The sequence below is a fragment of the Melopsittacus undulatus genome, chromosome Z, assembly GCF_012275295.1.
Source record: "Melopsittacus undulatus isolate bMelUnd1 chromosome Z, bMelUnd1.mat.Z, whole genome shotgun sequence".
NCBI classification, from domain to species: domain Eukaryota; kingdom Metazoa; phylum Chordata; class Aves; order Psittaciformes; family Psittaculidae; genus Melopsittacus; species Melopsittacus undulatus.
Window position 1 is genome coordinate 57083574 of NC_047557.1, and position 15199 is coordinate 57098772.

Consider the following 15199-nt stretch of genomic DNA (forward strand, 5'->3'; position numbering starts at 1 on the left):
TGGCTGCCCCATCCCTGTCAAGTGTTAAAGGCCAGGCTGGATAGGGCTTTGAGCAACCTGGTCTAGTGGAAGGTATCCCAGCCTATGGCAGAGGGTTGGAACTGGGTGAGCTTTCAGGTCCCTTCCAAACCAAACCATTCGATAATTCTATTAGTTAAACTCACTTATGAGCCACGTGATATATAAGAAATTAAATGTTTTAACTTCCTGCAATAATAATTGGTATTTAGAGTGGCCTTAGAAGTGTGGGTATGTATATATATATATATATATATATATATGAAATGCTTTCCTTGTTACCATTTATGTCTCAGAGGAGAATGTTGTTCAAAAAAAGAAAATAGGAGATAAGTTACAAGATGAGACATCAGACTTGACAGCATTATTAGGCAACCTCTTAACCCACTGAAGTCACTTATGTTGCTTTCAAGGTACTTGAAAGTTTACATTGCTTCCTCAATTTTTGTGATAGTCACTAAAAGTGTGGTCAGCAAGTCAAGCTTTTCAGTTCAAAATTGCTTTTCACCTCAACATCAGACTTCCCACATTACCTCAGTATCCCTGCTTCACCAAAAGTCCGAATGGCTCAGGTTCTTACAAGCTGCTGAGCACAGATGACCTCTGATGTGCCAGCACATCTGCTGGCCCAAAGCATTAGTCATCACAGCAGTAGCTCTGTAGACAAGTGCCCCTACAGAGGCATTACAGAAAAGTTTAATTAGGAAAATCAAAGTTAAAAATGAGTGCATTGTTCTTGGGTTTTCACAAGGGCACAACAGTGAAATGCTGAAGTCCAAATGCCACAGCTGGATGGGAAAAGCAGTGTTAAAGAAGGTGTAAGCACAGCTCGATCAACAGTGTTGACAGGGCTTGAATGGCACAATCCCAGGCTATTATTTTACCCATGGTGGAGCACCTCAAAATGGGTTAAATTCTCAAACTCCTATAATAAGAAAACCCATGGTACTCTTTGCTAGTCATAAAATAAAGATATATATTTTTGATAGTAAGTCCTAACTAGTTGCTGCTTCTAAAGATTAAACTGAAGTCACCATTCCCATGGTTTTAGGCACCCTCATGCAGTGTGTTTGAAGTGACAATAAAAAGGAACAGATTTTAAACATCAGTCAGGTCTGCTCAGCAGTACAGGTAAGGGTACTTGCCCCTTGTCTTGATGAGCCCTGGGTGCACAACCCTAACAGCCAGCCACACGCTTTAAAGAAATGCACTTTTTTCATTCACCAGAAAAATGTTGTCTTAAAGGCTTTTCTAGACACAGGCGGGAAATTCACCAGAGACAGTTACTTTCAATGAATACATCTTCTGCAGAAGAAGCCTCAAGCATGTCTGTGCAGTAATGAAGCCCTTCCACAAGTGTCCCAGACAACACTCATGTCCCCCAGTTACAGTTCACCCTCTGCCAGGGTCATATGCTTCCAGTTTGTCTTATATACTACTGTTAGTCCCTCACAGATGTTTACATATATTCCTGAACTCATTATTCAGGTACCAAAGGAACCAGTCTTCCTCTACCACATTCTGTGAAGCAGTTTTCACATGTTCTCCCTTAGCTTTACCATAAAACGTTAATATAGCAAGAAAAGTACTACTTCTGTATAAATTTGCATTAATTTCCCTACTCATAAGCTCCAATTACTCAGAAGTGCTCAGCTACATATAATCAAATCTGTATTCTTCAGCACTGACCTTTCCTCTGGGCAACTGCACTTAGAACCAACAACTTCAGTGCTGCTCCTGGACTGCCTGCTTATCTGCAGCTAACTCAAAATATAAGCAGTATTGATTTTTATCTGAAAGGAATTATGTACCACATTTTTGTCCTCATTTCCATATAACAAAATAATTCAACTGTTGCTAGTTACGCTGTACCTAAACTGGTTTGAGAACTAAAAACTATCCTTCCATGAAAGCATGCAAGCCGAACACAGATGCCCCTGCTGGAATACTGAACTCCAAATATAGCTCCTTACTTGCTGCCAAGCACCGTCTTCTGCATCCTTTCAGTACTCCAGCCAAAGAACATACATGTATAGTCATCAGTACACACCGTTTCTCTAAGTAAATACAGGCAGTTTGCTAACACTGGCTGTGACCCAGCATCTTCAGGTTTTTGTGTTGTTCACAGACTTACAACCCCATGATCCAAGTAAACTCAATTCCATCACATTGTAGTGATGAGAGATGCTTCATGCCACAACATATTATACGGTTTTGCATTAAAAAAATCTTGGTAAAGATACAAAAAGGAAGATGAAAGAAAGCAGTTAAAAATAAAAGCTACACTGCATAGGCCACTTTTTGGAACCGTATTCTCACTGGTGGAAATTCACTCTTTCAATTGATAAAAGCAAATTAATTTATGAATATATGTGCTTTAAAAGGGCAAGAGTTAGCTAATTTTTAAAGAATTTCTTCAAAAACTGGGAAGTGAAAATAACAGTAAACGAAGGTTAACTCCATTAATGGAGCCCAGAAATGAATGCAGTAATTAAACAGCAAGTGGACATTGCAATAAAGAGTAAATCCTTCCCCCTCCTCTCTGTCCTAACACAGAAGGGCATTGACTTAGCTACACTAAATGGCAGTCTACTAGACAGCAAAATAATTTTTAGTGAATGTGTTTAATGATCCTCATTTATCAGTCTAATACTGAGTGGCTCACATAAAACCAAAGTGAAAAAAATCAACACAAATTCTAACAACTGGTATGCTGCTCCACTGTTTCACCATCTCATTGGTAACAAGGCTCTTGAGCTAAGTTAAAGAGGAGCTCAAGAGCTTTGCAGAAACCTTTCACTCAGATCACTTACCATTAACACAGAGGACAATATGGTAAAAGACTTGCTCATGACACACTGTGTTCCCTTCAACTTTGTTTATTGATGTACTGAACATGAAAAAGTACAAAGAATCCAAACACAAAAAAAACCATGTACAACCTCTTAAATACTCAACAGAATATATCTTCTATTCCAACAGATGTGAATTAAGTCATACTATACAACTTCAAATAAATACCAGCCTTATATTTTACTAAGTGCTCTGATAAACACTGTAAAGTGAAGCCCAATTTACACGCCTTCTCATCAATGCTGTTAGTTGCTACAGTAGTATAGGAAAGAAGCATGTAGCTACTGTTTTCCTCACATTAGAAAGTTTGTGATTTCTACAGTATATACAATTTTTAATGCACAGGATTAGCTTTAACAATCTAAATGCACCTAAGAATGAGGAAGTGCTCAGGAAGCCAATTGAGTTTTGAATAGCATTGAGTGGGTCAGCATGAAAACTCGCTTATTCACTTTAGCACACACTTCACAGTATATGCACTGTACTATACTGAAAAATTTATAACTATAGTTTAAAAGAATAAGAACCAAAAGCAACTGCAAAGATAGTGTACAACTATGTTATGCATAGAACATTGCTTTTTCTAAGGGGAAGCATATGAGCATCTCAGTTTATACAAAAAGCAGGACGTAACTATGGAATTGTCAGTGCCATCCTGGTGAAGGCATCAAACCCTCAGCTTTTTTAAAAAATCAATTATAAGCTAGATGCTAATTAGAAAATATTCTGTATTTCCTTAAATTTCTTCAATACATGGTAAAGATTTTTTATATTTCCCCAAATAGTGATTTAAGCATCATACAAAGTTAAATTTCAATAGCATACAGGTGTTTATGGGTTTTGTATGAAAAATGTAAGGAAATCTCAAAACCTATGATTATACTCATTTTTTACCACAAACATATTTATAAACAAAAATGAAGCATCACCATAAACAGCTGAAGCTAGACTATCTACAGACAAAAATAGCAACAGATCTGATGCGCTGTAAATTCAAGTCCTCAGGACAACAAAAATGAATAAGCAGACCTCAAGTAACAATGTTAATGCCATTTACAAAGAAAAAACCCAATACAAAAACATTCAGAATTGAACACCACTTGGCATGTAACCTGAAAAATAAACTAAAATCAAAATTAGCTGAAAGGTTCATAACTCAAGGTCTTATTTACATTACACAAAGCTCAGGTGCTAGGCCTTGAACATAACTTTCAAAATACCTCCAAACATACCCAATTAGGCCACTTCTGCTGATTTGCTACTGCGTAAACCATGCTCAATTCTCTTAAGACAAAACAATTCTTCAAACAATAGCAAGTACATCACTAAACACCATGAGCTCCATCTGAAGGGAATTCTTTAGGAAGAACAGATTTTTTTTCCCCATTTCTCAGTATTTTAAGTTTCCTGCTTGCTCTTATATTATTTAAATTTTGTTTTAAAATCACAAATTAATGTGAGCCACCTATCACTTAACAACCAGGATGATCAAAGACTCCACTGATGATTACAAAAATGAAACCAACAGTGCAACCCATTGACTCTACATCTTAACACAAAGGTGTCGAAAGTATCTCTACATCATAAATCTTTCTAAATTCTCCCCAGCAACTGCAAATTTCCTGGTAAGTTTTGAAAGCTCATTAGGTGTCATATGAAGAGATTTCTCAAAGTATTCAAGTCAAAATATTTGTTCCAGGACCAGTAAAAAGTTTCTCCAAATTTTTATTTTTATTTTTTTTTATAAAAATAGATGCTTTTTTAAACCCACATCAAAGAGGCTCTTATCTCTTTGGCAAGGTACTGCTTTACGAAAAGTTCTCCAGTATTCTTACAATAAGCTTTTTATAATGTGTTCCCATTCCCCAACCCAAATGATACTTAGAAAATAAATACTGCTTACAACTTTATAAATAAACAGTAAACTTCAAATACTTTTACTAAACAATATAACAGTAATGCATTAAACCGTAAATTAAACAGAAGGCAAATAAAAAGTAACGAAATAAATCACACAGCCTCACTATTTGCTCATAGGTTGAAGGCAGTCATGTATAAAAACAAAAACAAAAAACAACTTTTCTTTAACTGAAACATTTCATTAGGTCCACCTTCTTCAAAGAAGGTAATAGAATATGCATTGTGACAGGTAAAAACCCTGTGTCTCTTGTCAATATTCGAACACAAAAGATATTTAAGAAGTTTCAATTCAAATATTAGCAATAAAAAAATCTCACATACTCTTAGGATGCTAAGTAGTCTTTTTATCCCCATTTCCACACTGACATACAACAAAAGCATTTACAAATTCATAAAGCATCTTGTAAATTGCCTTTGTTGTATAGTTTTTCATGTATTAATGCACTGAGAATAACTTGTTAGGCTTTGTGTGTTTTGTTTGTTTTGAAGGAGACCTGCAATACTCTGTCCCCAAGGCGATATCCATTCAGGCTAGCTATTGCCATAGCTGCCTCATCATAGTTTGTCATAGTCACAAATCCAAAACCTTTGCACTTGTTGGTGTTAAAGTCACGGATGACTTTCACATTGGTTACTGCTCCAAAGGGTCCAAACATTTGCCAGAGGATACTCTCATCAGCATCAGGGGCCAAGTTGTATACAAAAATGCACCATCCAGTTCCTGCATGTCCAGGGATATTAATTCCAGCCAAGCTGGTCATTCCATCAATGGTCATTGGAGGAAACCTACTGAAGAATGGAGGAAAACAAAACAGAATCATGAAGTTCACAGAAAATTCCACCAAAGATATTTCAAAACAAAAAAACATGATGATACAGGGCCTTTCTCAGCATGAACATACTGTCCAGACTAATAAAGTAACATTATAATATTTATTCTCCTGCACCCCAAATACAATGTACAGTACTATACACAAGTAGGAGAACCGCACTAGGTCTGTCTGAAATAAAACAACACAGAAAAATCAAAAGAAAAGCATGCTATAAAACCACTGAGGATTTGTAAGTCATCTGAAACAGGAATTCCAGGGATCTGCTACAAATGGTTTCTCTTTTCCATGCAAAATGCACCAAAATGAACCATATGAAGTCCCAACATGCAAAAATCCAACAAAAACCTTACTGAAAAAGTGAAAGTACACCAAATAATAATTTGGTTATTATGAACCCAGCAGTCCTTTATTACCTCTTTACTCCATAAGCCATATTGAGCAGATTGTCCAACCTGCAAAACATTTAGCATGCGTTCAATCTTCAGACTTTTCCACCTTTTAGTCTTAAAGAAACTTGGTATGTTATTGCCAAGTTCCTTGCACAGCACAGAACTTCATGCTATGTGGAAGTAATACCACTGAAAGAGCTGTGGTACCTTACTACACCTGATACAGTTATCAAACACAAAACAGATGTTCTTGTGGAGCATTCACGATTACAAATAGTTCAACTCAAAGTGCCACTATTAAATACTACTACTTAAGTGTAAGCCACATACTCTAGCATAACATTCGACAGTGATCACCTTGGTGAAACTTTCCAGATTACTAATTTGTTGTGGATGAAGACTTTACTGAGGCTTCTGACAGGCTGCTGACAAGAATACTCAGAGAGATGCAGGGTTTTAGATGAGTAACAAATGTTAGACTATGAACTGTAAACAAAAATTTGTTTATACTCTTTTCCAGAATAGAGTGTTTTTAGAATATATACGCACACACACATCTATTAGCCCTTAAGCTTCCTCCATGTGTTTCTTTCCCTGAACTCCTGAACTACAGTGCGCCACCACAACTCTAAATCCTTTGTAGTTACCTAGCTAACACCCAGAACATGCCTACCAATCCTCTTAATGTTATTCCTGAAGTCTCTTGAAGTACTTTAAAGAAAATTTTTACCCTAAAGAAGCTCTGGTTTCTTCCTGGCAAAGCCCAGACACGTGAAAAGAAAGTCTTATTAAAGGTTCTCTTCAGGGCTCCACAAAACATAAGTTTCAGTAAGAAACAGTATACCTAATTTGATTTGTAGCTTATAGTTACCTTACAGATCTGTACCTTACTGTGATTTCTCTCCAGTAATGAGCAATAGGATTTAATAACCATTACTGGTACACAGAATCCAAACTGAAGTGCTGCAGCAGTGTAACTAAACTTGTACACAAAAAGCTTGAAGAAAAAAAAACCTGGTCTTATATGCAAACATGGAAAAGTCTCAAACTACAGAGCATTATGATTCTGCAGTAAGGAGGGTTTGTGGAAATTGCTGACAAGAAAACAAGACATTGAAAACCTAAAATGGAAATTTAAAAAATGCCCAACTATTATCAGTAGAGTTAGTGTGGATGACAGGAATCTAATGTTATTAATATTTGGAGGTGGAAAGGAGGGCAAAGAGTTCCAGAAACACCATCTTTTTTACAGGTCCTTGCTGTAGAGCACTGGGCTGAGGACTTAATACAGTAACAGTATCAAAGTGTAACAGTTTCCATCAGTTACCTGAACAACTTAAAAATATTCTGGAAAATTATCAGGGGCATCCACTGGACATTTTTTAAAGACACTAAAGATTTTTAGACGCATCCTATAGAAACTGAGGAACAGTTATATATAGCTACTTTTAGAAGTCCGGCTCAAGATTTTTCTTAGTAAGAAAAAAAGCAGCACTCGAGTGACCCTATTGTTTTTTATTACTAAAGCTTATGCTGTTTTCAGGTCTCTGTCAACCATTACAGAGACAGGGCAAGTACATCAAGCAATCATGTCTGAAAAGTCAAAAGCTAAGATCTCCTGCAAGTGAAAGACATGAAGGATCTGAAGTATCAGTGCAATCTGATCTACACAGTCAGAAACAGAACTGGAATGCTGCAAAACCAGTAAAGCAAACAACTAAATAAACAAGAGACAATTTGCCTTTATAGCAATAAAAACTTGAAATTTGTCAAGCTGTCTCTAATTTTAGAGTGGAACAGACACCTGAAGACCCTCCCCAGAAAATTATATGAAGAAAAATATCTAATTTTTCTGCAACCCCAACTTACCTTTTGACCAGTCATACTTCAACCTTACTCTTCCTTGAAATCTATAAAGTGAGAAAGATTTTAATCTCGCTCACTACAGAACTGGTACCTACTCAGTGCTTTTTGAACCATTATACTTTTAAGTGGAGCAAATCACAGTGTCTATTATGGTTGTTTTGGCATCACTTCACACTTAATTTCTCAAGAAAAAAAAACAACAAAGCAACAACAAAACCAACAAAAAAAAATCATGCCCAAAAACCAACACCCAAAAAACCCCCCAATTTTCCCATGAAATTTAAATGGTCCTGGTTTAGCTGGGATAGAGTTATTTTCCTTTGTAGTAGCTAATGCAGTGCTGTGTTTTGGCTTTAGTCTGAGAATAATGCTGATAAACTATGGCTGTTTTAGTTGTTGCTCAGTAATGCTTACCCTGATCAAAGACTTTTCAGTCTTTTGCTCTGCCAGTGAGGAGCAGCACCAGAAGCCAGGAGGAAGCAGAGGCAGGACACCTGACCCAAACTAGCTAAAGGGGTATTCAATACTACAGCACTTAATGCTCAGTACAGAAACTGGGGGGAGCTTGGGTTGGGTATTGGTCAGCAGGTGATGAGCAATTGTGTTGTGCATCACCTGTAGTTACTGGTGGGTTTTTTTTCCTTTTCCTTTTTAGTTTTATATTCCCTCCCCTTACTATTTCCCTTATTATTAGTAGTAATAATATGTTGTACTTTAGTTAAACTGTTCTTATCTCAACCTATCAATAATGAAATTGGTTCTTCTTTCCTTTAAGGCAGAAAGGCTACTCTAGTGCTGACTTTCACATCTGTGAGATACAGCACATAAGGCTGAAAAGCTGAAGAAAACTAAAATTCATAAGTCTTGCCAGAAGTGCAATCAATAAACTCTTAATGCTATGTCTAAAAGTGAGGGCAGCCAATGAAGAGCTTTTCAAGTTTGGTATATTCTCTTTGAAGCACACTATTTTAAAGTCAAGAGGCTTTATCTCTTGAAAAATAAAACAGAAAATGCTTGAGTGTACTACTGTTTAATACAATCCAGTCACATAGCCCAGGGGCAGAAGGTGGGAAGAAATGATCAAAATAACTGAGAAAAATCTGAGGTACTCATGAATGTAGATAATACAGTACTTGTTTCACTTTGTTCTCACCATCTGTCCTTTTCAATTCATTAAGTATCACAGGGAACTGTATGGTTATAGCTTCAGTGTGATGGGAACATATATTTGCAAAGAGAGACATGCAGAAAATATTTGCATAATCTTCATTACAAAAGTCTGTAATAAAAGAAGACAGTGTGGCATGCAGGATTTGGACAACTACAGAAAAAACCTGAAAGCCAGAAGAGGGAGGAAACACAGCAAGTGGAGAAGAAGAGGCTGGCTGGGGCATGCCATATGGCCAAGAAGGAAGCTGAATTGCGTAGGTCAATGTTAACTGAATCAATCTGCACATTAATCCATTATAAGCTAAGAAATTAAAAATAACCTTCAAAAGGGTCTTTATTTAGTGACTGTATAAAAGAAGACATAATCCGTTTAAGTAGTTTCATTAGATATTGAAATGCTATCAATACAATGAAATTTGTGCTTTTAGCTGTAGGAAGCACAGCTGAAGTTCAACATTTTCAAGTGTCTACTTCACACACATAGAAATCAGACAAGTGCAGAAGGTGAGGAAGGTGGAAAACACTTGCTTCCAGCACAGCTGCACACAAGTATGCTTTTGACTCACCTAAAACGTTGAGCCTGCTGAGCCAGAGGTGCTGGATACCTTCTGTTTGGAGAATGGTACAGCTGGGAAAGGATGGCCTGATTGTTTTTTTGGCTTGGATTGTTCGCAAACTTTACAGTGATGGGCTCTGTGGCACCTGGAGGTTTCTGGCCATTCAAGCCCTTGATAGCTTCTTCTGCTTCAATTCGCTTGTCAAACCGAATAAACCCTACACCCCTTGATGCTCCTGCATAGGGGGAAGGAAGCATGTAGTAATTAATTCAGAGACTCTGGAATTAGAAACTAACACTTATAACCAATTGCTAGGCTAATGGCCTATTTCTGTGAATACATAATAATTCTGAGCTTACCAGACCTGAGGTTTTGCTCAAAGTAAGACTTTTCCACTGGTTTTTGGTTTTGTTTAAATTTAACTAACATATGATTTTGGAAAGTTGAAGAAAATTACAGTGCGGACAACTCAAACACAGTGAGCCAAAGGGTAATTCTGAAGCAAAGCAATTGGAAGAGGGATGGAGATGAATGTAGAACCAGCTGCACTGTAATCTCTGTTCAGTTCATACTACTCTCTAATATCTAAATCCACAGAAATTCTGTAAATAGCTTAGTCATCTGCTCCATAGCAGCAAGAAATGATTTATGCTCTCCTGCAGCACTCCTTGAAATTCCTTTTGGAGCAAATATGCAGTGAGGATGAAGACAGAGTGCAGGTTGTAAATTGCAGGAATACTGTTATTGTGGCTCTTGTTTAACAGCCTGTGGTTACTTCTAAGTAAAAGATTCAATTTCAGCCCACCACCATACTTTTGCAGGTGTTATTTTTAAAGGAAACTTTCACTGGGCCATGTATTTTTCCTTGGTATAGAGAAAAAGTCAAGGATGACATACAAGAGGATCAGCAAGTGTTCATGGAAGGTCTTAGAACATCACAACTCAAAAATTTACACTGTGGCTTAAATACATGAACACACTGAAGTTTTAATACTTAAAGCAATTAACATTAAAGCTACTACAGCCAACAGTAGTTAGTTGCATGTTGTTTTGTAATATTCTTAAGTCCATTTAGAAGTCTCTTCTTTTGGTTTATGAATTAACAGACAAGTTAGACACTTGTCCTCACTTGAGAAAGACATTAATGACAATAAATGTATTCTGCTCATAAATAATGAAAATTTAAACCAGCAAAATGACAATAAGCAGGCATAAGAAAACTTTAGAGGCAAATGTCACAGCTTCAATTTTGCATTTCTCATGGCAGTTGGTATCACAAGCTTATTATTCATACCATTTTGAGCCTAGCTTTTCCAAATTACTAAGGAGGAGGAAAGAAAGATTCAACCTGAGTAACATTGTATGCCAGAGAACTACTGTGCACATACCTGGATTTACAAGTACTTAAGAATTATATTACATATTTAAAAGTTCAATTATATTTACTTAGCTCACCCCCTTGTAAAGTTCCACCTATTTCTATCCATGAATATATAGCAACATACTCCAAAAAAGTTTCTTATTGCACGAGGACTGGAAATCTGACCCGCAAATCTACTGCATCTAGAAGTTACTATCTGGCTATTAGCTTTCCCTTTCCGGACTCTACACTTTTACCAACTCACACTATTGAGATTTCTGTTAACGTAATGGAATTGCAAAGGACTACATATGAGATCCTCTACAGATCAGCCAAATGTCAAACAATGGCATATGCAACCCTTTGAAAGTAAGACCATTTGAAAACCTTATGACCTCCTACAGCTGAAACCTTTGTCACCCACGATACAATACGATACAATACGATATAAAGAAGGACTACAGAGCTCTGGGAGAGGTGGTCAGGGGTTCTGGAGCTCAGACAGTCTTTTCAACAAGTCTCCAAGACACAGGGGAGGACCTTCCAAAGGCAAGGAGGATTGGACAGGTTAATAAATGGTTAAAAGGGTGGTGCCATAGTCAAGGGTTTGGGTGTCTTGAACATGGGGCCCACATTTGTAGGCCAGGCCTACTGGCGGCTGGTGGAGCTGCTCTGATAAAGAAAGGGAAGAGAGGCTTTGCTGGGAGGCTTGCCACACTTGTCAAGGATGCTTTAAACTAGTTGTGTTGGGGGAGGGGGGATCATTCCATCCCAACACACCCAGTCAGTTGCCAGCACCTATAATAAATACTCTGAGCAATGTAGTGATATCCTAGCCACTCCAGGCACTGAGCTGGCTTCATTTGGAGCTCGGATCAGATGCCTCTATACAAATGCCCGTAGCATGGGGAATAAACAAGAGGAATTAGAGATGTGGGCACATCTACAGGGCTATGACATAACAGGCATCACAGAAACGTGGTGGGATGGCTCCTTTGACTGAAGTGTTGGAATGGAAGGTTACAGGCTTTTTAGAAAAGACAGGCCCAGTAGGAGGGGAGGGGGAGTTGTCCTTTATGTTAGGGATAGGCTGGAGAGTATGGAACTCTGTCTGGGGACAGGTGATCAGTTAACAGAAAGTTTGTGGGTCAGGGTTAAGGGGAAATCGGTGATGGGACACATTATTGTGGGGATATGTTACAGACCGCCTGATCAAGAGGAACCTGTGGGTGAAGAACTCTACAGACAAACAGGAAAAGCCTCACACTCGTAGGCCCTTGTTCTCATGGGGGACTCCAACCACCCTGACATCTGTTGGGGCGATGGTACGGCCTGGCACAAGCAATCCAGGAGGTTTCTCAATTGTGTGGAAGACAACTTCCTTCTGCAAGCAATAAAGGAGCCAACGAGGAGAGGTGCCCTGCTTGACCTCGTGCTCACCAACAGGGAAGGGCTCCTTGGAAATGTGACTCTCCAGGGAAGTCTTGGATGCAGTGATCACGAGATGGTCAAATTTGAGGTCCTCAAGACAGTGAGAAGAGTGTGCAGTAAGCTCACCGCCCTGGACTTCAAGAGAGCAGACTTTGGGCTCTTCAGGAACCTGCTTAGCAAGGTTCCATGGGATATAGCCCTAGAGGGCAAAGGGGCCCAAGACTGTTGGTTAACATTCAAGGATCACCTGCTACAAGCTCAGGAGTGTTGCATCCTGACCAGAAGGAAGTGCAGCAGGAGGGCCAGGAGACCTCCTTGGATGGATAAGGAGCTGCTGAGAAAAATTCACAAGAAAAAAAAGAGGCTTATAAAAGGTGGAAGCAAGGACAGGTGGCCTGGGATGAATACAGGGATGTTGTCCGGGTAGTTAGGGACCAAGTTAGGAAAGCTAAGGCCCAATTGGAGCTAAACTTGGCAAGGGATGTTAAAGATAATAGGAAGGGATTTTATAGGTATGTAGCGGCTAAAAAACAGACTAAGGACAATGTAGGCCCCCTCCAGAAACTTTCAGGAGAACTGGCTACACAGGACTTGGAGAAGGCTGAGGTTCTGGATGGCTTCTTTGCCTCGGTCTTCACTGGCAAAGGCTCTGACCACACCACCCACGCCTTCGAAGGCGGATGCAGGGACTGTGAAAACCTAGAACTTGGGCCCACTGTACATGAGGATCTGGTTCGAGACCATCTTAAGAACCTGAATGTACACAAGTCCATGGGACCTGATGAAATCCATCTGCAGGTCCTGAAGGAGCTGGCAAATGAAGTTGCAAAGCCACTGGCCATCATATTTGAAAAATCATGGCAGTCAGGTGAAGTTCCTGATGACTGGAAAAAGGGAAATATAACCCCCATTTTCAAGAAAGGGAAAATGGATGACCCGGGGAATTACAGACCAGTCAGTCTCACTTATGTGCCTGGCAAAATCTGGGAGCAGATTCTCTTGGAAGGCATGCTAGGGCACATGAAAAACAACAAGGTGCTTGGTGACAGCCAGCATGGCTTTACTAGGGGAAAGTCCTGCCTGACCAATTTGGTGGCCTTCTATGACGGGGCTACAAAAGTGATGGACAGGGGTGGAGCAGCTGACGTCATCTACCTGGACTTGTGCAAAGCGTTCGACACTGTCCCACATGACATCCTTGTCTCTAAATTGGAGTGTCATCAACTTGATAGGTGGACCACTCGGTGGATAAAGAACTGGCTGGATGGTCGCACTCAAAGAGTTGTGGTCAACGGTTCAACGTGCGGCTGGAAATCAGTAATGAGTGGTGTCCCTCAGGGATCAGTGTTGGGACCGGTCTTGTTTAACATCTTTGTTGCTGACATGGACAATGGAATTGAGTGCACCCTCAGCAAGTTTGCCGATGACACCAAGCTGTGTGGTTCAGTTGATACGCTAGAGGGAAGGAATGCCATTCAGAGGGACCTTGACACACTTGTGAGGTGGGCTGATGCCAGCCTCATGAAGTTTAACCATGACAATTGCAAGGTACTACACTGGGGTCAGAGCAATCCCAGGCACAGCTACAGGCTGGGCAAAAAGGAAATTCAGTGCAGCCCTGTGGAGAAGGGCTTGGGGGTGTTAGTCAATGAGGAAATGAACATGAGCCAGCAGTGTGTGCTTACAGCCCAGAAAGCCAACTGTATTCTGGGCTGCATCAAGAGGAGCGTGACCAGCAGGTCGAAGGAGGTGATCCCATCCCTCTACTCTGCTCTTGTGAGACCTCACTTGGAGTTTTGTGTGCAGTTCTGGTGTCCTCAACATAAAAAGGACATGGAACTGTTGGAACATGTCCAGAGGAGGGCCACGAGGATGATCAGGGGACTGGAGCACCTCCCATATGAAGACAGGTTGAGAAAGTTGGGGCTGTTCAGCCTGGAGAAGAGAAGGCTGCGTGGAGACCTCCTAGCAGCCTTCCAGTATCTGAAGGGGGCCTACAGGGATGCTGGAGAGGGACTATTCATTAGGGACTGTAGTGATAGGACAAGGGGTAACAAGTTGAAACTTAAACGGGGGAAGTTTAGATTGGATGTAAGGAAGAAATTCTTTACTGTTAGGGTGGTGAGGTACTGGAATGGGTTGCCCAGGGAGGTAGTGAATGCTCCATCCCTGGCAGTGTTCAAGACCAGGTTGGATGAAGCCTTGGGTGATATGGTTTAGTGTGAGGTGTCCCTGCCCATGGCAGGGGGGTTGGAACTAGATGATCTTAAGGTCCTTTCCAACCCTAACTATTCTATGATACATGCAACTTTGAATAGGTACAGCTATTAAAAAAAGTTCAAGCTAGTTTATTATTATGCAAGTACATTAATTCTTCTGTCCAACGGCCCTGGTTTGGTTTTGGTTTGTTTTTTGGAGAGTTTGGCTGTGGTTTTTTTTGTAGGTAAGAATTTCAAGAGCCCAGGTCCTCTGTACTTTGCGCTTTGCACATTCAGTACATCCGTCGTGAACTTGGCATTTCATTTGATGGCTTATTTTTGGAACAGGCCTGCTGGAAGCAGGTGAGGCAGCAAATGATAAAGCTCCTCAACATCTGCCACTTAATCCAGCAAAATTACATGCACTACTTTCCAAGTCTGAAAAGTAACCAGTGTCACTGACACCCAATCATTGGTCAAGACACATCCTGTAACAATGCAACTGATGTGCTACAGCTTAGCTCCTCAAAGACAGAATTAACTGTTCCTGAGGAACTCGAAGTTCATGCTCTTCAGTGTGCCTGAAGTTAATGAGGCTACCCTG

General features: G+C 39.8%; 1 protein-coding gene across 3 annotated transcripts in view; it reads right to left on the minus strand.

The window, feature by feature from the left end:
- Nucleotides 1-4883: 4883 nt before the first annotated feature.
- The window catches only part of ELAVL2 (ELAV like RNA binding protein 2), a 95830-nt gene continuing 85514 nt past the window's right edge, over nt 4884-15199 (minus strand). For all 3 annotated transcript variants that reach the window (XM_034072836.1, XM_031054235.1, XM_031054234.1), the window contains exons 5-6: nt 9616-9841; nt 4884-5580 (exon numbers count right to left, since the gene is read on the minus strand). In XM_034072836.1, the coding sequence (XP_033928727.1) occupies nt 5250-5580; nt 9616-9841 (557 nt within the window). In that variant the 3' untranslated portion in view covers nt 4884-5249. The remainder of the gene's footprint in view (nt 5581-9615; nt 9842-15199) is intronic.